Genomic DNA, 24,331 nt, shown 5'->3' with positions numbered 1-24,331 from the left:
TTTCTCTCTCAAAATTCTCTCTGAAACCTCTCTTACATTAGTGGGTAAAATGGGTATTTATACTGAAGTGTGAGAGGAATGTGAAACGTCAGGATTTACAAAACAGTGGTGGCTCGCGGCTTGACCTCGCGGCTTGACCTCGCGGCTTGACTAAGTCACGAGATCCAGTCACGAGATAACCGTATGGCCAGTTGTCCTGTTTTGTCCTGTAGTGCTCCAGCTAGCATGACTGTTCACCTTCCGGCATGCTTGGCACGTGTGCTGCGTCTGGCGGCTTGCAGCCGCGAGTCACCCGCAAGGCCAAACCGCGAGTCTCTGTTTTCTTGCACACTCTTGAGCAAACTTCACTCTATCTCACTCACTACCCTTACAACAAACCCATCTAAATACAGGGTAACTAAATGCTGAAATACAAGCAAATTTGGCACGGAATAAAGCCAATTAGATGGTTGAATAAATTCAACCTTACAATCTCCCCCTTTGGCTATTCCGTGACAAAACCCTAAAACAGACTCTAGACTTAACATGTGAGTTGGGAACAGTTGAACAAAACTCACTCACACCTAACTCTAGAAGCTGTGAAGCACTTGAATCATATGAACATAATACTCCTGAAACACAACAATACACCATGATCATTGTAAGCAGAAAATCGTGAAGTGCATATGAAACAGGCAATATGAGATCAAGCAAAGATGGAGTTAAGAAACAAACCATGGCATGATCAACCAAGTAATCACTACATGGTAGTGACCACAATGCTCATTCACACTTGGAATGAACACAAGGACATACAAGCTAACAAACACAAGGCAAGATGCTTGTATGCTCAACACTCAACCAATGCATAATACACAAGGTATATGCATCTAGGAACAATCTTACAAGGGCACAAGAGTGACAGTACTTAAAAAAAAATGCAAGACATTTAGATAGAAGTACTGATTTAAATAAAGAATAAAAGGCTGCATAAAGCATGGTACAAACCATAAAGCCTACAAATAATGAAAACAAACCCTAAAAGCTTACAAAAGCAACATGGGTACAAATCACAAAATACTGAATATAACCTTAAACAATATAAACTAAAAGTGCTTAAAGTTTCTCCCCTTCAAAGTGATGAGAGGCTATGATGCACTTGGAACATATATACTTGTAACCTGAAACACTTGCACAAAACACATTAGACCCTCAAGGTAAAGCAAGTAATAAAAGGACAAGTATAAAGTAATAAGTAAATTGCGATCAAGTAAACATGATGTGAAACATGTGAGCAACTTGATCATACACCAAAACAGTCATATAGAAATGACTACAATGATCACATAGCAAAGCAAATGATCATCCGAACATGCATTCAATGGAGCACAATAACATAGGGATATATGCATGTCCAAAACAAAAACATGATGCGATAAGAACCACAAAGCATAACTCAAAGCACCATAAAGCCAACAAGACAACAAACAGAACAAAGTTTTCTAGTTAACACAATGTCTTCTCCCCCTTGGTATATGCATCTCCACTATGGAAAAACTCTCCCCCTACAAATGTGCATGAGAAATAGAATTTCTCCCCCTAAGGATGTGCACAAGAGTCATATAGAAATGACAAAACACTCCGATATATACTCTCTAGAGTATACTCTCCCCCTTTTTGTCAGGAATAGACAAAGGGTCAAGAAGAAATGAGGGCAAGAGATGAAGGAACGAACAATGATAATGATGCATGAGGGGTGCAAGATGAATGAGAAAATGAAGCTCAAATCAAAGACAAAGTAAAATGCTACAAAGCATAAGATAGACATGACATGCTAGGATGAAGAAGCAAGGTATAGACCAATGCATGACAAGGGTAGCAAAGGTGTGTGCAAGAGGTGGCTAAGTGCAATGCATGACCAATGTATGAAAAATGCACATGTGGGGCAAGGGGTGTTAAATACACAACCAATGAACCAAACATGTTCCTAATGAGGAAACATGAGAAACCCCAAAGTTTGGTACTCATCGGAGTCCAAACAAGCGAGAAAATGTCTAAGAGGCATTTTATCAAACACCTAGCATGCACACTATGAATAATAATGTAAAACAATGCATGAACATCAAGAAATCCTCCCTTAATACATGTTCTTTTTGCCACAAGGGGCCAACATCCAATGCAAATCAACAAAAGAAACCAATCCCATGAAAAATTTGACAAAAATTATGTTTTCCCAACCCCTATGATGAAAATCCCAACCAATAGCACAAAACTCTCCAAAACATAATCTATGGTTCAAAATTAATAAAAAGAGTTTATAATTACCTTAGAAATGTTAATGGAATGAAAAACCATTCAAATTGGTTGGGTTTTGATGTAAAAATATTGAAAGAGGGGTTTTAGAGAGGATGGGAGAGGTTTAAAACAAGTTTCCCACAAAAGGCCTTTTAAAAAGCTATTTCTGGGCGTTTCGCGACTGGGCGAGTCGCGAGGTTCAGTCGCGAAAATTTTCGCGAGTCGCGAGTAAGTCGCAAGCAAGCCGCGAGTCGCGAGGTTTAGTCGCGAAAATTTTCGCGAGTCGCGAGTGAGTCGCGAGTGAGTCGCGAGCAAGCCGCGAGTGAGTCGCCAAAAGCTTCTAGATGAACTTGCGACTGGGGTTTCGCAACTGGCGAGTCGCCAGCTGAGCCACAAAAGACTCTGACACCAGTTTTTCAATATAGAACATGTTTAAACAATGAAAAACAAAGTAAACACTAAACATGAACACAAAGAGTGATAAAAATCACTTCCAAAAACATATAAAATGATCAAAAATCTTTTTGGATTGAACCATATATGATTGAGCACACACACATCACATTTAGACAAGTACATTCTAACAAATGAAGAAGACATTCATTGAACATTAGGCATGTGTGTTGTGTGTGTGTATCAAATGTGGAATAGTCCTTAGTCTAGAGTGAAACTTCAATGATCAATTCAATCAAGTCATACACAACTAGTGCTAAGTCAAGTGGTCTATCTCAATTATAAAAATGAACATATATGACCTCCCACAAGAAAATGATTACATATGATGAAGCTTTTCATTTAGCTTCTTTACAATTCATAACATTTGATCATTTTGAATCAAAACATCTCATTTTGAAATCGATGTCTGAAATTTGTGATATTTTAATTTGATGAACAAGCCTTTGGCTTTTTGGGCATCAAACAATTTCATTTAAGTCGCTTTCCCTTTTTCCTAGTCGAATACTAGTATGTGCGACGGCTTTTGCAGCTCATTATCTCTTTTCATTTTGAGATTTACATTTATTGAGCTCTTTAAGCAATAAAAATAAAAGAGTGGGAAGAGATATAAGCACAAGTCTATGCATGTATCAAAACCAACATGACTATTGACTAATAATTCATGATAAGCTTGAAGATCGATTTACAACAATCACACAAAGATGTCAAGATTTTCCCACAAAGATATAAGTGCAAAAATAACAAGCTAAGCTCGTAAATGCACAAAGCCATTTGTACAAAGGTACAAGGCCAAACTCACATGAGATATGTGCTCAAACATATACGATCAAAGTTTTTGAATTTTTCACTTTTTATGTGGTTTTGGATTTTTTACTCACACAAAGCAGAAACATAAAAGTAAGATCAAGAACAAAACAATGCATACAAATAAATGCAAGATGCACAAAATGCATGATGATATAACATTTAATGCATGAAGGGTCCTACAAAGATCGAAAGAATTAGATCAAGGACCAAAAAGAGCACAAACTCAACCATAGGAACCCTTCCTCATCCAAACAGAATGATTGTTTGGAATGAGTGTCTCATGGGAAGTGAGACAAGGGTTGGAAGAATGAAAACCGGAGATGCACATAGACAAGGAGGTAAGAGCATTAACCACTTTCTTCAACAACTTACCATTTTCCATCCAATCCGGTTTAGCTTTCAAAGCACAACTTCCAAAATGCTCAAGTTTCTATTTTCTTTTGATTCTCTTAAGAGCTTGAAACTTAGAGCAATGAGGTCTTAGATGACCAAAGGCACCACAATGGTGACAAACAATGTATTTAGGTCCATTAGGCTTTTTGGGAAGGGATCTAACAACAAAGGTTTGTTCTCTTTTTAACTTGGGGCATTGGGGTCTTATGTGACCGATCACACCGCAATGGTGGCAAGTAGGAACAAACTTAGATCCACTCAAATCCCTAGATTGGGACCTAAACAGAGGCTTAGGCTTAAGAGCCTTTCTCTCCACTTTTTGATTTCTTTTGTGTGGAGGAATGTACACCGATTTGTCCTTTGAGGTAGAACACACAATAGGCGCAAAATCGGGTACCACAACATGATTGCAACATATATTTTCTTCCATTTTAGCAATAGGTTCAGCAATCAAACACTTGGCATGCATCTTAAGAGATTCATTTTCAGATTTAAGATCATCAACAAGTTTGTTAGACAAAACAAGTTTAGCATCCAAGTCCTTATTTAAACATTCAAACTCTTTCAGCTTTTCAAGAGAAATTTCAGCAATATTCTTATATTTCTCAACCAATTTGTTGGATTCATTGAGTTTAGCAATCAAATCATCCTTTTCACAAACTAACTTGCTCAAATTCTTTTGAAACTTCTTAGCTCCTTTCTTCAAGAGTTTGTCAACAACACCCATAGATTCAAGTAACATGTCATCACAATTATGAGGATTAACACTCATAGAGGCATTTTCACAAACACATGGCATGTTACAATCAACAATATCCATAGAAGCATACAAAGCATTATCCATGGCAAAACACACAAGGGGTCAAGGATCACACTTAGGTAATAAAACCAAAACAAGTGTACCCGCTCTGATACCAATTGAAAGTTCAAATATGTATATAAACACCCTTGAACGTTTAGACCCCCAAATTACAACTTAACCAATTCAAGCATTATGTCAAACAACAAGTGTGCGGAAAATTAACATAAACTATAATATGGAATTGGTAAAATTATCTAAGCCAAATTAAAATCACAACCCACAGCAGATAATAAAAAGGCAAAGATAAAGAGGAAGGAAGATGCAAACACAAAGATAACATGAGATGTGTTATCGAAGAGGAAATCGAAGCCCTCGGCGTAAAACCTCTCCGCCGCCCTCCAAGCGGTAAACAATCCACTAGAAAATATAGTTGGGATACATGGACAACAATAGACCCTCCAAGTCTAATCTACCCAGTGCACCTAAGCCCTCCAAGCTTCTTGCTCCAACGAGGTTGCGCCGAACCTTTTTCTTTTCTAACTTCCCGGATTCCACTACTAGACCGTAGCATCAACCAATGAAGATTGGTTCCTTCCTAACTGCTTTCCAGAAATCCAAACAGCTCTCTCACAGTGGTGATTATGGTGAGAACAAGGTTTGGTAAAATGCCTCTCAAGGATTTGACAATGGAGAGGAAGAGAGTTGAGGAATTTGAAGAGACTCTAATGTATAGATTGTGGGTGAATCAATCTTGTTTTTCTTTAGGGTTTCTCTCTCAAAATTCTCTCTGGAAGCTCTCTTACATTAGTGGGTAAAAGGGGTATTTATACTGGAGTGTGAGAGGAATGTGAAACGTCAGGATTTACAAAACAGGGGTGGCTCGCAACTTGACCTCGCGGCTTGACTAAGTCGCGAGATCCAGTCGCGAGATAACCGTATGACCAGTTGTCCTGTTTTGTCCTGTAGTGCTCCAGCTAGCATGACTGTTCACCTTCGGGCATGCTTGGCACGTGTGCTGCGTCTGGCGGCTTGCAGCCGCGAGTCACCCGAGAGGCCAAACCGCGAGTCTCTGTTTTCTTGCATACTCTTGAGCAAACTTCACTCTATCTCACTCACTACCCTTACAACAAACCCACCTAAATACAGGGTAACTAAATGCTGAAATACAAGCAAATTTGGCACGGAATAAAGCCAATTAGATGGTTGAATAAGTTCAACCTTACAAAACTTATCTGTATTTTCATTAAATACATATCTGATTTTTTGTTCTAATGCACAAAACTGATCTGTATTTTCATTAAATACAACTCTAATTTTTTTCTAATGCAAAAAAACTGATCGGTATTTTCAGATCTGATTTTTTTATATATAAAACTGATTTGTATTTTCATTAAAGACAGATCTTATTTTTTTTAGAAAAAGTTTTCTTTTATACAAAATTGCAGATTTTGAAATTTAAAAAAAAGGATTTAAAGTTAGGTTGATTTTTCTTTTTATGTGATGCATGCATAATAAATTTATCTCATGAATGTGGATCCTCTTTCAAAAAGTCATTTAAAAAAAAAAAATCTGATTTCTCAATTACAAACCTAATTTTTTAACTTTTCAAAATGAATCTAGTTTTTTTACAAAATATCTTTTTTTTTTTCTTTTACAACAAAAGATCTAATTTTTCTTGATAAAATCTTTCTTTTTACCCTTTACAAAAACGGATATGATTTTTTTTTAACAAACAAAATCAATTTTTTTATCTTTTAAAACATATCTAATTTTTCTTTTAAAAAGAAAACATATTCATGAGGTAAATTTATTTAGATTAATTCTTGTCAAGTGTTTGTCATATGAGTTCAACATATCATTCAACATCATGCAAAAAGGGTATGTTGGTCATTAGAGTCTAGAAGACCAGACTCTGTCTGGGCAGAATGGGTGCCTAACACCTTCTCATTCTGTAACCTAGCCCCCAAGCTTAAGATTTTTTGATAGGTAGATTAGTGTCTTGTCTTTCTTTAATTTTGGTAGATTGTAATTAGGACCAAAGTTTTGTATTCTTTTGCATAGATTGTAACTAGGACCCAAAGCCTTGTAGGTTTAATTTACTAAGATTGTACTTTTCTTTATTCAATCAATGGTAGTCGAAGCATTCTAAACATGTAATTTTTATTTCTTTTTTCTTTTTCTTTTTTGTATAAAAAATAAGTAGCTACTCCACACCACTTACCAAAAAGAGAGGTGCCCTTACAAGCACCCAAATCTCTTTTTTTAGAGTACCCGAAGTTCTCGGTCTCTCACAAAATCTTTTATTGAAGAATTTAGATCAAGAGCCCACAGGCCTATCACAGTAGCCATCATCAAGTTCTCCATGCGCCGCTTCATGGTTCTCACTCACAACTCCTTATTTAGGACCACGCGCCACTTAGACGGCTATCCATTATCCAATTTGCAAAATCACTGAACTGGTTTGTTCGTAAGTATTGCACCTGATTTTAATCCAACATAACAAGTCTACTTGAACTGGTTTGTCCGTCACTTTGTAAATTTAATGAAAAACATTCTTAGGGTATAGTTGTCATTTGTCAATAAAGTTGTCACTTAATTTCATAAGACTTTATGATACTCTCCCTCATATGTGGGCCCACAACTAAGGGCCTCACTTTTCTAGGTTTTTCATTTTATTCCAATTTTTTGAAAATTTTAAGACATAAATCATTGCTTTCAATTTTTTGGATTCTTCCTTAATTGCATTCTTCCAAAATTAAAAGTCTTCTTTAATTAATCAAGATAACTATATTATACAACAAGATAAATTAAATTTTAATAATTGACATTACCCACTTGAAGCATATTTTTAGACAAGTATACATATAAATATATATTCCCTCCATTCCAAATTGTTTGACCTCTATTCCAATTTTTTTTTTTAAAAGCCAACAATTAAATTTTCTAACATACCCCATACTTTATTTAGAAATTCAATACCTCACTTTCACGAAAGTGTAAATTAATAAGGGTAGCTTTGGAATAATGTACCTTTTATATAAAAGAAAATACTTTAAAGGATGTTCTCCTAAAAACAAGTCATATGTTCACAAACTACTTGTTCTTGAAAATACATTAAAGGATGTTTATATATATATATATATATATATATATATTTTTTTTTTTTTTTTTTTTGAGAACATGTTTTTATATATTTAAATCAAGTATTATGTTCACAAACTTGTTCATGAACATATTATTATTTTTGTGCTTAATTTATATATATTAATAGGTAAAACTTAGAGAAAATTCAATTGGAATTTGAAATTAGAATCGAATTTTGCGTCATATGTCTAAATTTATGTGGGGACCACACCATAATTATCCACTTAAGTTTTTTAATTTTTATGCCAAATGAGTTGATGAATGCAAAATACTAAGAATATAATATTAATGAACTATGAATTTAAAATACTTAATAAAAATCACTGCATAACAAAGATCACTACACGTTTTATCTTATTAAAAATTAGGGAAAAAAATAATTATAAGCAATATTAAATTTAGGTAAAAATTTTAATATGTAACTAATTACGTTTACTTTTTAAAAAAATAATTTGACTAATTATTTATATTTTATGGTAAAAATTTTGTTTAATTTTAAATATATCTATATGTATGCACGTGTTACATACTATTTTTTTAATAATTTAACTAATTATTTATATTTTTATAATAAAATTTGTGTTTAATTTTAAATGGGTTACATGCTAGTTTGTATAATAGTCAAGTCTAAACATTAGCTTGAACTTGTCTTATTTTACTAAACAAATGAATGTAATAAACAGTTTGGTCATTTATAACCCTAATCAAAATTATGCTTTCATTAAATCATGCATGGTCAAACACAGATTAAGACCAATTTTCCCCTAATCATATAATGAGCACATATGAAATTAATTTTAAGATCAAGGTTAATTATGTAATTTTTCACCCATGAGAAATTACCATTTTTTTATAATCTAAAAAATTGAAAAGTCAAAAGTTTTGTAACTTAACTAATGCCTTCTAATGTTTTCAATAGAAATGCTCAAGATTCATAAAATAAATTTTTATGCTTAAAAAATAGGGTGTTTACCATTCTTACATTCCGCACTTTCTTAACCAACTCGCTTTAGCATGGACTCTCTCACCATAATTCCTAGTCAAAGTACTGTGCTCCACATTTTTGCATTCCGCACTTTCCCGACTGGCCTTTTCAGTTACATTGTTAATGTAGGGAACGACATTGAACCAAAAATTTTAAACCCTAAATTCCATTTTAGTCCAAAACATAAAATTTCATGGGTAAAATTAGGTGACTATAAGCTAAACATTTCCGAAGCGGAATCAAATGTTAATAACAAAATTTTGAAATGATAGGCATCAAAATGAAAACACCAAACTTTAAAATTAGTTTGGAACTTTAGTATATATTTTATTCTTAAATGGTAAAAAATTTGAAGTTAAAATTAATTTGATCATCCAAAGAAAAAATTCTAATTTAGTCTGTGGTATTAACATGTACAAATTGGGGCTTTTATTCTCTCACATCATTTTTAGATTAAGGCCTTCTTTATGTCAAAGCAAATGGTTACGTTACTTATGGTGACAACGGGTACTTATATAGGTAATATGTCTTAATGATTAAGCACTCATTTCGTAGTTAATTGTGAGACCACTAACAAAGATGGACAACATGACTTCTTGAAAACAAAATCAAATGTTAAGGGCCAAATTGAAAATTTTGAAATATTCAAGGTCAAACTAAAAATAACTCCAAACCTTTAAGGACCACAAGTATACTTTAACCTTTTTTTAATTAATATCAACTTAGTTTCAATTTTATCATATTTCATATTTTCATTTCTTATCTTTTCATTTTGAAAATTTGATACTACGTACACTTGATCTTAGCCAAAAGGCCGAGAAAGGTATACATGGTTGAAATCAAATGGTTACCTAACTTATGGTGACAACTTGCACTTATATAGGTGACTAGTCTTAGTTCGAATTTTAGTAAATTTTATATTCTCCTTTTTTTTTTTTTTTTCCTTATAATTTGATAAATACTATGAGTAAAGGAAGATAACCATGTACCAATCTTTGTTCCACTAAGGAAAAGCCCAACCAACACGTTAAAACCTTGAGTCTTTTGTTATCCGTTAACTAGAAGGACATGCTCTTGTAAGAACCACACTGATCCATATACCAGAAGGAAACCTTGAGTCTTTCCACGTTTCTTTTTTTAATTTTCCGTGGGAAGAAAATTAAGTAATCCTAAAAGTTTTGGGAGTACGTGAATGAATCTAGAATATTTGTGTCTCTATATAATATAAGAACACTATACAAGAAACCCTAGTAGCCACAAAGGAGAAAACATATTCAAAATACATAGTTGGGAGCAGAGCAATATCGCGCGTTGTAGCCATGGCTGTTCTTTTCAATCTCTTTCTTCTTTCTTGCTTCACTTTGCTGTGCTTCACTACTAGTACTACATCCTTAGCCACCACTAGTCCCACCATCACAAAACCTAAGCGGTTGGTCACAAAACTCATTCACCATAATTCGGTTTACTCTCCATACTACAACCCTAAGGACAACATAGCAGACCGAGCTAGACATACAATAGACAGTTCAAATGCTCGTTCAGACTACATATGGAAGAAGATTCAAGGGGTTTCTCTAGACACAGATGATGTGCGCGCTGGTGTTATTGCAGAGACTAAGCATGAAGGGTTTATGGCAAATATATCCATTGGTTCACCTCCTGTTCCACAGCTCCTGGTTATGGACACAGGCAGTGGTCTATTATGGACTCAATGTCAGCCTTGCACTCACTGTTTTACCCAAGCTCTTCCAATTTTTAATCCTCCCGAGTCTTCCACATATAGTACGCTACCTTGTACGTCTCCTTCTTGCTATCGAGCTCCCGGTAGCAATTGTCAAGCTTCACATTGCGCCTTCAAACAAGGATACATCGATGGCACCTCTGTATCTGGGTTTTTGGGCACTGAAAAGTTCACCTTTGAGACTTCTGATGAAGGAATAACATCAATACCCAATTTAGTTTTGGGTTGTGCAAATAGCGTGGGTGGTTTTGGTGGCCAAAGTAGCGGAATACTTGGTCTAGCCGCTGACAAAATATCTTTGGTGAATCAATTGGGTTCTAAATTCTCTTACTGCTTTGGCCCTATTAGGGATCCTCAATATAGTCATAATCAGTTGATTTTTGGGGATGGAGCAATAATACAAGGCTCTTCTACCCCAATTGAAATTTTGGCTGGCCTTTACTTTCTAACCTTAGAAAGCATCAGCGTGGGAGAGAAAAAGCTAGACATTTTGCCTGAAGTGTTTACAATGACTCCAGCAGGCAAAGGTGGAGTAATGATTGACTCAGGTACAACACTTACTTATCTTCCAAGAGGAGCGTTCGATCCACTAAACGCCGAAGTTCTGAGATTGATGGATGGCTTGGTACAACTCGTGTCAAGACCTAGCTATGCAGCTCCATGCTTCAATGGGGTCATCAATCGTGACCTTGTTGGGTTTCCAGTAGTAACCTTTAACTTTGCAAATGAGGTTGATTTGGCGTTAGACGTAGAGAGCTTGTTTATCGAAACAAGTCCAAACCAATTTTGCATGGCTGTGCTTCCGAGTATAGCAAATGACATGACTATTATTGGAGTAATGGCTCAACAAAATTATAATATTGCCTATGATCTTGATGGGAACTCAGTGTCCATGGAACGGATAGACTGTGAACTGTTAGAGTCCTAGTGAAGTGAGATGTCTTTGGAAGAATTATTATATTTTCTATTTTATAAATTTTCTAGAATAAGATCTTTTATTTTATTTTATTTGGATTTTGGTGTTGTTGCTAATTAAGTCAAATGATAAGGGTGTTTTTCTCTTTTCCTCCAAATAAGATCTAGTCTTGTTTAGTACATAGATATAATGGTTTTCATTTTTCAGAATGAGCAATGTTTTTAAACACATGCGAAAAAAAAAAAAAAAAAAAAAAAAAAAAAAAAAAACCCAACAACAACTTAAATAGTGACATATTCACAATTTTCAACTTAGATTCACGATTTAAGCAATGATGGGTAACTGACCTCGCTAAGATATTGAAAGCGGCCATTTTCTAGATTGGAATTTTTCAACAGGAACTTAGAGTTTTGGCATTTAAATTGGATAAAATTTGATTACAAACTTAGTTATAACCAATTACTACAACTCTACTCAAAATATTTTTATTGGATATAAATTTTGACAAATACACCATTGAATTACATTTTCTTCTTATATCTCTCATACTTGCAAAATTCCAAAAGATCAAAGGCTAATGCTTTTTTATTAATCAAATGTTTAAATTTTAAGTTTTTTGTAATCTAAAATTATGCATAAAAAATAAGTTAAAAAAATAGTAAATAACATTTTATTAGCATGAAATTATATATGCATGTTAAAAAAAAAAAAACACGCAATCCAATTATTACATTTTTAAAATATGTAATCATGTTAATTTTTTTAGTGGGAGTTGGGAGTTATAGTCATTGACTACAACTAAAGTTTTAGTCAAACTTTGTCCGTTTCAATTTTAAAGATTTAAATGGAGTTTAAGTGTTCAAAGTTCAAACATTATATTGTTATATATTAGCCTCGGGCCTCTCATCGGAAAACCATCAACATAGACCACAAAACCACCATCCACTTTTGGGTCCAATGGCAATCTAGTAGAGGCATCAACAGATCAAGTTCTTCTCTCCTCACTTCAACTACTTAAATCTTCTTTGGTGGCTCCACCACCAATTCCTCCAAGAGAAGCAAGATAGTTGGAGTTTGATTTAGGGATACAGATATCCAATTAGAAATGGGTTTGAATTGGGTGGGTAATAGAAACACGTTGTTTAAGGTGTTTATAACTTTTTAATAATTAAAAAGTTGCCACGTCATTTAAAAATGACGTATCATTGTTTCATTAGATACATAGTTAAAGAAACTAATATAGGTAAATTTAAGGACCTATGCTCACTTGAAGTTTCAGGGAGCAAAACAACTTAATAGATAAACTTTAGGAACCTATAGTGAATCTTATCCTAAATGAAATCTCTTTTTTTGAGCCATGACATATGCAAGATTGACTATGAATTGAACTATGTTAAATATGTTATACAATCTAAATATGCTTAGGATCGTAGGGTAAATGGTGACTAAGGCACCAGTTGCTTCTAGAAATTTTTCAACCCGATTCATGATTCTAAACCTAGTCATCTGGATAGAGTGTGACCATATTCACGTAGATTATTAGTAGATGAACATAGCATGTACATGACTTTTGAATTCCAAATAAATGTGCTATTTGTTACTTCATTAATGAGAACCATCAATTTCATTGACATGATGCAAAGCCTAAGAATTTTATAATGCATTGGAAATTTGTTTGCAATTTGTATTAAGCTTGATTGGGCTAGTTAAGAATTTGGTAATTACTTACTACAAAAATGTTTCAATATATATTGAGTGGACAAGCTCGCCTCATTTCTTCCCTTTTGCGTTTCAAATTGAGAGGAATATCAAGTTTTGGGGCTTTGGCGAAGCTCAGCACATGAGATGAGTTTAAGATTAATTTCACAACTAGTCGCTAACTTGTGCAATGCACAAGATAGTTAAATTTGAAATCACTTATATTTATAATAACAAAGATAAAACAAATGTGTGACTGCATTAAAGATAAATTAATATAAATGAATCTAAATTCTTAGAAAGGCTTTTAGAATAATTTCCCAAAAATTGAAGAGAACAATTTGATACTGTTAAGGTCTAAAAAATAATAATTGTGACTTCTTAGGATCAAGCATGCTATCTACTATAGTCAGACCTAAAACACTATTATGCCATCATAAAAAATAAAGGATTTTCAAATTTTAACATAAATATCATTCTAGAATTCCATCTATTCTTTTTATTCTTCTTAAACATGCACCTCTAAATTCTAATTAATATGGAATATGAGCTTAAAGAAAATCAAATATCAATAAGAGCCTAATTAGCCTAGCAAAAATAAACTAAAAGAAAAAAGAGAATACAACATAAAAATAAAGATGGTAATTTTATTTATAAAAAAAATCAAGGCAACGAGAGAATTTTATGCAAAATCTACATTCATTTTTGCACCAACAAATCTATACGACTTCATATTACATATAAATTAACGTTATTTTCTAATATAAATTATTACATATAAATAAACCTCATTACATAAATGTTGTAAAGTTGTGATTTACAAATTTGTATTGTGTTGGCTTTTATTCCATGCCAAATCTGATTGTAATTTTGTTCAATCTTTTGTACCCTGTATTTGTTGTGGGAATTTATTGTAAGGGTTGTGTGATAGTGAGAGAGAGAGTGTGAAGACTCAAGCTATTGAAGAATGAAGTGTTTTCGCGGGTAGCTCGCGACTTAGCATCCTGCGAAGTAACTCATGTGCCCCATGCTGGAATGTGAAGAGTTAGGCCAGATGGAGACAGCTATGTCTCGCGAGTATCTCGCGGGTAAGGCCTTCTCGCGAGACACCCGCAAGACATTCTGTTCTGCCAGCTTGTCCAATTTGATACACACTTTTTATGCCTACACTATTTATACCCACATTACCCACAAATGTAATAGAGAGTTTCAAAGAGAAAACCCTAGCTAAAACACTTGAGAGTTAGAAATTGTTCATCCAACAATTCTCTACACATTTTGTTTGTGGATTTTCCTCATCTCCTACCTCTCCATTTCCATACCATTGAGAGGTCAATAGCCCAAACACTTACCACACCTTTTGAGAGTGTCCACTAAGGTTTTGGTGCTACTGGGAAACATTAGAAGAAGCCAAGGATGGCAAATGCAACATGGAGCTTGTTGCATGATCCGGAGAGCTAGACAAGGCACGGTTCCGAGAAGCCTTGTTGGAGTAGGAGCTTGGAAGGCTTAGGTACAGAGGGTAGATTAGGCTTGGAGGATCTCTTGCTTACCCATGTATCCCAACTGATTATCTAGTGAATCGATTACCGCTTGGAGGGCAGCGGAGAGGTTTTTCGCCGAGTTCTTCGGTTTCCTCTTCGATAACACGACTTGGTGTTATCTGTGTTTTCATCTCTCTTCCCTACTCTTGTTCATTTCATTTTACTACTGTGTTGCTTTAAATATGGATTAGAGTAGCTCTCTTGCTTTTTTGCTTGCGTTTACACTATTTCGCACTTAGTATTAAGTTAGTGTAAAATCAATCAAGCCATAATTTGAATTGGGGGTCTAAACAAGCTCTTGTGTTTTCACACATTTCGAGCTTTCAATTGGTATCAAAGCGCATACACTCGCTATGGTTTAAATACCTGAGTGTGTTCCTTGACCCCGTATTGAGATGGACCGATCTCAATCTTTGAATGTTCCACCATATTTTGATGGTAATAATTACGCTTTTTGGAAAGTCAGAATGAGGGCATTTCTGTGTTCAATAGATGATACTGTTTGGGATGCCGTAGAAGTAGGTTGAACTAGGCCCGAGGATGCTAAATCCACTTGGGATAAAGCAGCACTTGCGGCAACTAATGCTACCAGTAAAGCATTGAATGCTATATTTTGTGGTGTTTCTCCAAATGAGTTCCACAAAATTTCACACATAACAATAGCGAAGCTTGGGAGATATTGGAGACCACCTATGAAGGAACAAAGAAAGTAAAGGACACAAAGCTTCAAATGTTAACCACCAAATTCGAAGAGCTTAAGATAGGAGATGATGAGTCCTTTGATTCATTCTATGGAAAGCTCAACGAAATTTTGATTGCAAAGCTCAATCTTGGTGAGAAGATTGAGGATGCTAAGGTGGTGAGAAAAATTTTGAGGTCCCTGCCGGAAAGCTTCCGAGCGAAAGTCACAGCTATAGAGGAGAGTAAAGATTTGGATGAAATTAAGATCCAAGAGCTCATTGGGTCTCTTCAAACATATGAGCTTGGACTGCCTTCTCATAAGACAAGTAAATCTCTTGCTCTTAAAACCATCATCGAAAGAATGAATGATTCCTCTAAAGAAGATGGAGTGGAAAAGAATGTAGTATTTCTGGCAAAGAACTTCCGGAAATTTCTGAAGATGAAGAACAGTGGGAAACCGTTCAGCGGAGGGAAGTTCTCATCCTCCAAAGGTGATAGGAAGGAGTTTAAGAAGAAAGAAGGAAAGGATTCCCAGTCTCCTCAAGGCATTGTGTGTTATGAATGCAATGGCCATGGACATCTCAAGAAGGAGTGTCCCAACTATCTAAAAGGAAAGGGCAAGGTGTATGCCACAGCACTTAGTGATTTGAATTCTTCAAATTCTGATTCTGAAGAGAGTTGTGATGGAGAAGGGAACTACTCCGTATTTATGACTATTACCCATAATGAGTTTTCGGAGGAGTTGAACTTGCTGGTACAAGAGCTTGGGGATCATAGTGATAAAGAATCAATGGGAGCTGTCGAAGAATCTGATGGTGAAGAAGATGAAAATGTAGTCGACCTTCAAGAGAACTACAACTCACTCCTAGAGAAGTCAGGAGAGTATACAAGGATAGCCAAGGCAGCCGTAAAGAAGATGAAAAAGGCAGAGGAGGACTATAAAAGTCTTCTAGCGCGATATAAGGAGGCCAAGTGTGAGATAGAAACGATGAATGGTGAGCTGACAGAAGCTTATTCAAAAATCAGATTTCTTGAGCTAGAGGTAGTGCAAGCAAATGCCAAGATAAAAAGGGTATCCATGAAGAAGCTAGATGATGTTATTTCTTCTCAAAAACAATTCTCAGACAAGTCCGGGTTGGGATATACCGGAAGGAGTAGCTTATCGGCCAATGTCACCAAAGAAGTGAAGTTTGTGAAGGCCAGAGAGCCAATTAAAGTTGCCTCTACTCTTGAGAAAGTAAAGGATGAAACTAAGAAGAATGTGACTGACCAATGGGTGCTGAACAAGTCTCATAACCAATCAGTGGTTAGAACTGAAGCCAAAGGAAGATTACCTCTAAAATCACAAAGAGGTCCGAGAATGAACCATGTATGTCATTATTGTGGACTTCAAGGGCACACTAGACCTAATTGTCATAAACTGAGAGCATTGAACAATCATAGGGATCAAAGGTCAAGAGGACCAAGAGATAACAAGAGGAATTGGACTGTTGGGCAACCACGAAGTCAAAATGAAGATTCTAGTGTGATTGATGTAATGAAGATGATTGAGGCATTCACCACATGTTTGGCGAACTTCAACAGCAGGTTTAAAGGTCACAAGTCACGTACCCAATCTTATAGGGATATCACCCCGAACGCACGTGACATGTGGGTGAAGAGGGGTACTCATGCATGATTATTTCCTATGTCCATGCATCAATACTTCCAATGCTTAGGATCATAGGTTCATGCATCTATCATGCATTGTTTTCTGTTTATAGCATGTCTTCTTTTACAAGTTTTGTTTGTGTTCTTTCAATTCTTGCTCTATTTTTTAGTGTGTTCAAAATTCAAAAAACTCATAAAAAATTGAAAAATCTTCAAAAAGTTTGATCGCTTGTCTTTGTGTATATCACATGTGAGTTTGGCCTAGTACCTTTGTACTAATGGCGTAGTGCATTTACGAGCTTAGCTTGTTTATATATGCACATATATCTGTGTGGAAGAAATCTTGATAACTATGTGTGATTTTTGTAAAGGAGTATGGTCAAGTATTTGTGCAAATTTCTCGCTCTAGTAGGCAGCTCACTAATGATTTCTCCCATATGTTTCGCACCAGCAGCTCAAACCCAAACAATTTAATTATTGAGGGTGATGTAGTTGTTGCTAAAAACCCCTGTCTACATCCCGGAGATGTGCGTGTTCTTAAGGCTGTTGATGTTCCGGCTTTGCACCACCTGGCAGATTGTGTTGTTTTTCCGCAAAAGGGGAGGAGGTAACACTGTGATATCCAACTGTAGATAATTCTAAAGCGTGAAATCCTATAATATTTGCACATATACATGAACATACATACAGAGTTTATGCATAATCCTATACCAGCATTAGTATATACACATTTCTGCATCAGTTTATACACATTTATGCATACCTTTACATGCTTACATATATGCATGCATATGTATGACATAATAACCCGTTTGTACTTCTATAATGCATGCATTGATATAATATGTACCCTATATAAATGATATGATATGAAACATATTCTCCTCCAGTAGGTTAATTTCCATGAAGGTGGCTTGTCTATTTATATGGCCATATGCTATTATCTGAACTTATTTGATTTTAAGATTGCAGACTAAGCAATGTCTTTGTTCACTACTTGATGGAAAAATTATAACGTTTTTGGCATGATCATCAAATAATTGCATATTGTACTTTCATACTGGGCCGTTGTCTTGGCAAGACACCACCTAATTAAATTAAAATAATTTCTTTGGGAATACTCTATTCACTAACATTAGTTTTACAATTTGTATCAGACCTCATCCAAATGAATGTTCTGGGAGTGACTTGGATGGAGATCTGTACTTCGTCTGTTGGGACCATGATCTAATTCCTCCTCGGCAATATCAACCAATGGAGTATATCGGAGCACCGACTAAGCCACTCGATCATGATGTTACAATAGAGGTAATATCAATTTATAAGTGGTAACAAGTCATACATATTTTGAGCACTCCACATTTTAATTTGCCTCTGCAATTAATCTATGCATAAAACTGCAATATAAAAGTAGGGTAAATTAGTTCTTATTGAAAAATATCAACACATTTGCTTGTACCTGTCTTGATGAGAATACACCATGTTTCCGTCATCTAGCCTTTGTGACCTTGGGTTTTCTATATGTTAAAAACAATTATGCGTTAAGTTTATATGTGGCTGCGTATATTCTTGTACATCTAATGAGCAGTCTTTATGATGCTGTTTCGGAAATTTTTTTATGGCATGAGGGAAAAGTATTGTTTCCATACTCACAAACTATTATCTTTTCTGTTCTTGTTATATTGTTCACTAATGCACTGTGTTGTTTAAGAAAATCAAACAAATATTAATATGTGCTCAGAATAATAAGCCAAGTACATATAATTGATTGAAATGCTCTTATTTGGATATTTAGGATCATTGAAAAGATTTTTTTAACAAATATATTTGATTTTGTTAAAAGGCTCTGGCTTGTTATAGGGGCATTAGTTAGGAATCAGGAAATTCTAAGCATGAATTGCCTTATTATCAAATCTAGAAATCCCATGACTTGTGGTCATTCCATTTGCCTTAATGATACTGCTTCTCTCTGCTAGGCATTAATGCATCACACTAATGCATAATGAGTAAGACATTCAAAAGAAACTTTCTAATATTTTTGACTCATGCGATGTTCTGCACTAGTTAAATTTTAATAAAGATTACATTAGTTCCTCATATTTTCTGTCTCATTTGCAAAATCCTTCTATAACTTACATAACAAAGCATGTCACCATTGTGCTACAGGAAGTACAAGAGTTTTTTGCCGACTACATACTCAACGACCGTTTAGGAATCATCGATAATGCCCACACTGCCTTTGCTGATAGGAATCACAGTAGGGCAATGAGTTCTCAATGTCTTAAGCTTGCAGAACTACACTCAATTGCGGTTGACTTCACAAAAAGTGGTGTTGTAGCCGAAATACCTGATTATCTGCGTGTTAAAAAATATCCAGATTTCATGGAAAAGCCTGATAAAGGCACCTACGAATCAAAACGTGTGCTTGGAAAGCTTTATCGAGAGGTGAAAGACCATGCATCGCTCACAAGCCCTGTAACACCCTTCACCTCGGATGTAGCAAAGCAGTGTTATGATCCTGACATGGAAGTAGATGGCTTCCAGGACTACATCAATGATGCTTTCAATTACAAACAGGAGTATGATTACAAGCTGGGGGGTTTGCTGGATTATTATGGGATTGAAACTGAAGCTGAAATACTCAGTGGGCACATATTGACAATGTCAAAATCTTTTAATAAGAGGAGGGATCTGGAACAAATTAATTATTCTGTAATGGCACTAAGAAAGGAAGCTCGGAGCTGGTTCAACGAGGGAAGTGAGTCAGGTTCTGACACTGATATAGTCAATGCAAAAGCAAAAGCAAAAGCATCGGCATGTTACTATGTTACATATCACCATAGCTATTGGGGTCGCTGCAATGATGGAATGGATAGATCTCATTTCCTCAGTTTTCCATGGTGTGTCTTTGACAAGCTTATCCAGATCAAGAAGGATAAATTAAGTAACATCATAGCTTGAGACTTATCAGAATCGGAGCATTAGTTGAGTCATGAATTGCGCTTGGATTAAGAAGTTTATTATAAAGATTCTAAGTATGTAATTAAGAAAATTGCTTGTGTGACTACTATTTATCTTTACTTATTGTTACTAGTATTTGCTTGTTGATCAACTACATGTAAATGCTCCAAGAAGATGTTTGGGGTTATAAATTATGTTTCAACTCCTGTTGAACAATATATCTATGATTTCTTATCATATTTTCTTATTCTTCAACATCATGCTGTGCATTCAGATCCACTTCTTCTTGTCAATAAGCTTGATGCTGTTTGGGCATATGCTTGAGAATGGCTTGGCACATGAAATCAGGTAATCAAGAACTAGATACCTTACTCAATGCTGTAGGAACATAAGGCTGCTATCTATTCCTCATTATCATGTATGAACAATTGGGAGGGCAAATATATGACTAAACCGTAATAACATATATAAACACTAGTCAATAAATGCAATTTCTTTATCTATAAAGAAAACACAACGGTTGCAGCCAATAATTAACTTATTGGCAAGAGCTTAAAAATCAACTCTCCCAAAACCTCAGATCTAGTCTACAAGTAGTGTATATATATACTGCAGCTTTTTTTCTTACATATATTTTGTACTCGTAGTTGGTGACCAAGGTGATATAGGATCGTTAAGAGTTTCTAAGAAACTCAACTTTCTAATAGATCTTCAAGCTTGTCATGAATGATTGGTCAATTGTCTTGATGGTCTTGATACTTGCATAGACTTGTGCCTATATCTCTTTCCACGTTTTTTTTGTTTTTGCAATTGAGCTCTCCAAATGTAAATCTCAAAGTGAAAAAGAGATATTGAGCTACAAAAGTCTGTCGCACATACTAGTATTTGACTAGGAAAAAGGGAAAGCGACTTTTGTATTGAAATGTATGGTGCTCAAAAAGCCAAAAGCTAATCCTCAATGTAGAAATATCAAAAATTTCATGTACCGATCTCAAAAAGAGATGTATTTATCCAAAAAGGATCAAATGTCATGATTTATGCCGAAGCCAAATGAAAAGCTTCTATGTTGTGTAATCAATTTGTGGGAGGTCATATATGTTCATTTCTATAATTGAGATTGATCACTTGACTTAGTACTAGTTGTGTATGACTTGATTGAATTGATCATTGAAGCGTCACTCTAGTCTAAGGACTATTTCACACTTGATACTCACCCACAACACACAAGACTTTGATTCAATGAATGCTTATCTCATTTGTGTGATTGTACATGTTCAAATGTGATGTGTATGCTCAAGCACTTGATGATCAAATCCAAAAAGATTTTTGAGTGTTTTATTTGTTTTTGAAAGTAATTTTATACTTTCGTGCTTTTAGTTTTTGTTCAAAATGCATTTTTGTTTTTTATTTAATCAAAACCTGGTTCAGAGGCTGTTTCGCAAGAAGCTCGCGACATAGAGCTTCTCGCGAAAGGTGCTTGAGGGAAAACAAAAGTTATATTTTTTTACGTAGAAACTCTCGCTACTGCCTCACGAGTATTTCGCGACTAACCTCTTCTCGTGAAATGGTTTTAGGCAAAAACTGAAATTTTCTCAAAATCACACAGAAGCTATCGCGACTGTCTCGCAACTGTCTCGCGACCTAAAGCTTCTCGCGAAAGGTTTTAAGTTTCAGTGGCCCTTCTCGCGACTATCTCGCTACTACTTCACCACTGCCTAACCCGCGAAAAACGCGTGTTTTCAGTCTAAATGTAGCAGATGTGACAGTTTTTCAAACATTTCTCATTTCCCTCGCACAAGACTCTCGAACCCCTTTCAACCCAAATCACTATTTCACTCAAACCTCATCAATTCCAAGCTTGTTTTCTGCGATTTTAACTTTAAGGTATGTTTTCTAAAACATCTTTCCTTTTGTTTTTCATAGATTATGCAGAAAATTAGTTAGGGTTCTCAAAATTGGGGATTTTTCAAAAATGGGTTAGGATTCTAATTTTTGTGAAATTTTTTTCAATCTCTTGATTGGGCTTTGTCCCATTTGGTGTTTGTGCATCTGTGTTGGCCCCTTGTGGCATTTTGAGCATGTATTGAGGCATTTTTCCAAATGTTCATGCATCTTTCATAACTGTTGTGCATTGGTGCATGTCATGTGTTTGACAGATTGTCTAAGTGACAATTCTGTGTTGTTTTGGACTCAACTGAGTTCCAATCTTCTGTGTTGGTCTTGTTTTTGACCATTTATATCATTTTTTTAATCATCTTGTGTGTGTTTTACACACTTTGTTAAGTTTGTGCCTCAATGCCATGCCATGCACACCCTCTAGGCACACTATCATGCATCAGCACACGCACCCATATGCACACACATGCACACCTACTTAACATCATGCATTGTGTCTATGTGTTCTTAGTTTGACTATTTTAGCATGTTGGTTTATGTTATTTGTACTCCGTTTAAGTTAGTTTTTACCCTGTTTTGAACTAACTTGAATCTAATCAAGTTTTGTGCTTTGTTTTGTGTTTTTGCACATGTTTTTCTGTATGTTTTGTGTTCATCTGTGTAGATGCTTCGCCGTTCTTCTCGCTGTAAAGATCCAGTTATTGACACTCCCTCATCACCAATGTCAAAAAGGGCACGACTCTCATCTGAAGTCCCAAACAGTGAGAGGTTTAAGACTCCCTCGACTCTCAAACATTTTCTAGCATTTTTCAGGATGCTCCTCCTATGGTGGAGCGTATTGTTCAGTTTGACACTCTAGGATCCACCTTTATCCCGAGGATTTTTGCAGACAGGGATTGCACTGAGTTATTTGGAAACTTTGAAGATCCGGTTGATGAATTGGTTAAGGAGTTTTATTCGAATGCAAGATACACAGGTGTAGAACTACAATGTTGAGTTCGGGGAAAAGAATTCACCATCAATCCAGATTATATTGCAAAGATTCTTCGTATCACTCGACATGCAAATGCAAACAGGTCTCCCTATGATGACAGACAACCAGCTGTGTCAGACATCCTTCGTATTCTTGGAGAAGAACATGAAGTTTCTGCAAAAGGCACCTCCACCGGAACAGCGAAGTTCAAACCTGAACTAAAAACTCTCACCTTCATCATGTTCTTCAATCTATATCCATTGTTCAATACGAGGTTTATTAATCTTGGACGGGCATAGTTTTTATGTGACCTTATCAATGGAACTCCGATTGACATTTGTACTCATATCTTCCAAAATATAGGAAAAACAGCTGCACGATCAGCAGCAAAATTATGTCTTCCATTCTACAGTCTTGTCATGAAAATCATGTTGAATAAAGGAGTTTGTCCGCCAAGCAATGGAAAGATTATGGTTCGTCGTCATCCAATTTCTATATCATCTCTTGAAAAGAGCAAAAGTCACTCTTCGGCTGAAAAGAAAAAGAAAAATCTGTCCACACCACCTGTGTCTCTCTCCGGTCATGAATCAGTTGCTCATACTACTGAGACTACCTCTTCTCATGTCCCTGCACCACCGACTGTTGCTACACAGCTAGGTCAATCTAGTTCTCAAACTGACCAGTTCACCACCTTGGTAGAAGGTTTGCATAGGCATATGTCAAGACTTACAAATCTCATCCACTCCACCAACAATCAGGTTCAAATGCGCCTCACTACCATTGAGACATAGCTGGATGAGATTCAACGCAAGTTAGAGGAGAGCCTTTAGCTATTCGTGCCAAAAAGGGGGAGAAAATTTTGAGGGGGAGCTGATGGAGAGCCTGCATAGTGAAAGGGGGAGTTCTGAAAAGATAACACACATATTTAGTTGTTTTGATTTAAACTGTGTTTAGTCTTAATAGCTGTTCTCATTTACAGTTCTCTGTTACTGCTTTTGTTTAAAGCTTTGATACTCTGTTTTAATTTCAGTTTATTATTGGTAATTTGTGACTTTCTCAATGCTTGTGTGGCATTTTCTGTGTACTTCTAGATATTGCTAATATGTCTTGAGTACTTCACACTTGTGCCTTTAGTAGGATTGCTCCTAGAAGCATATACTTCGTGTATTTTGCATTGGTTGTGTGATTGGACATGCAAGTAATCATAAGTGATTGCTTCGTTGTACATGTCCGGATGAACATTTACTTGTTATATGTTCATTGGAGTCATTCTTTAATGACTGCCTTTTTTTGATCAAGTGTTTGTTTGCATGATATCTATTGTTTACATACTTTATCACAATATGCTTGTTCTTGTTCATACCTTGTGTTCAACTCATCATAAGCTTAATGAAAGTTTTGATTATGTGC

At 35.5% G+C, this 24,331-nt stretch overlaps 2 protein-coding genes across 2 annotated transcripts; both read left to right on the top strand.

Moving 5' to 3' along the window:
* Positions 1-10,180: 10,180 nt before the first annotated feature.
* On the top strand, positions 10,181-11,530 carry LOC126701107 (aspartic proteinase CDR1-like). Its single transcript, XM_050399243.1, has one exon. It carries the CDS (start codon positions 10,181-10,183, stop codon positions 11,528-11,530), a length of 1,350 nt encoding a protein of 449 aa, XP_050255200.1.
* A 5,962-nt stretch (positions 11,531-17,492) lies between these two features.
* LOC126700291 (RNA-dependent RNA polymerase 1-like) lies at positions 17,493-20,291 on the top strand. Its single transcript, XM_050398372.1, has 3 exons — positions 17,493-17,698; positions 18,249-18,399; positions 19,258-20,291. Exons 1-3 carry the CDS (start codon positions 17,529-17,531, stop codon positions 20,050-20,052), a joined length of 1,116 nt encoding a protein of 371 aa, XP_050254329.1. The 5' UTR covers positions 17,493-17,528; the 3' UTR covers positions 20,053-20,291.
* Positions 20,292-24,331: the final 4,040 nt, after the last annotated feature.

This window comes from Quercus robur, chromosome 9, assembly GCF_932294415.1.
Source record: "Quercus robur chromosome 9, dhQueRobu3.1, whole genome shotgun sequence".
Classification (NCBI taxonomy): domain Eukaryota; kingdom Viridiplantae; phylum Streptophyta; class Magnoliopsida; order Fagales; family Fagaceae; genus Quercus; species Quercus robur.
Note: the sequence above shows the minus strand (reverse complement) of the source record. Positions and strands in the feature narration are given on the sequence as shown.

Excerpts from the sequence above, each read along its gene's own strand:
- LOC126701107 (XM_050399243.1), top strand. The coding sequence starts at position 10,181 with ATGGCTGTTCTTTTCAATCTCTTTCTTCTTTCTTGCTTCACTTTGCTG.
- LOC126700291 (XM_050398372.1), top strand. The coding sequence starts at position 17,529 with ATGTTTCGCACCAGCAGCTCAAACCCAAACAATTTAATTATTGAGGGT. Across the intron at positions 17,699-18,248 it reads TTTCCGCAAAAGGGGAGGAG|ACCTCATCCAAATGAATGTT; the intron begins GTAACACTGTGA and ends AATTTGTATCAG. Across the intron at positions 18,400-19,257 it reads ATCATGATGTTACAATAGAG|GAAGTACAAGAGTTTTTTGC; the intron begins GTAATATCAATT and ends ATTGTGCTACAG.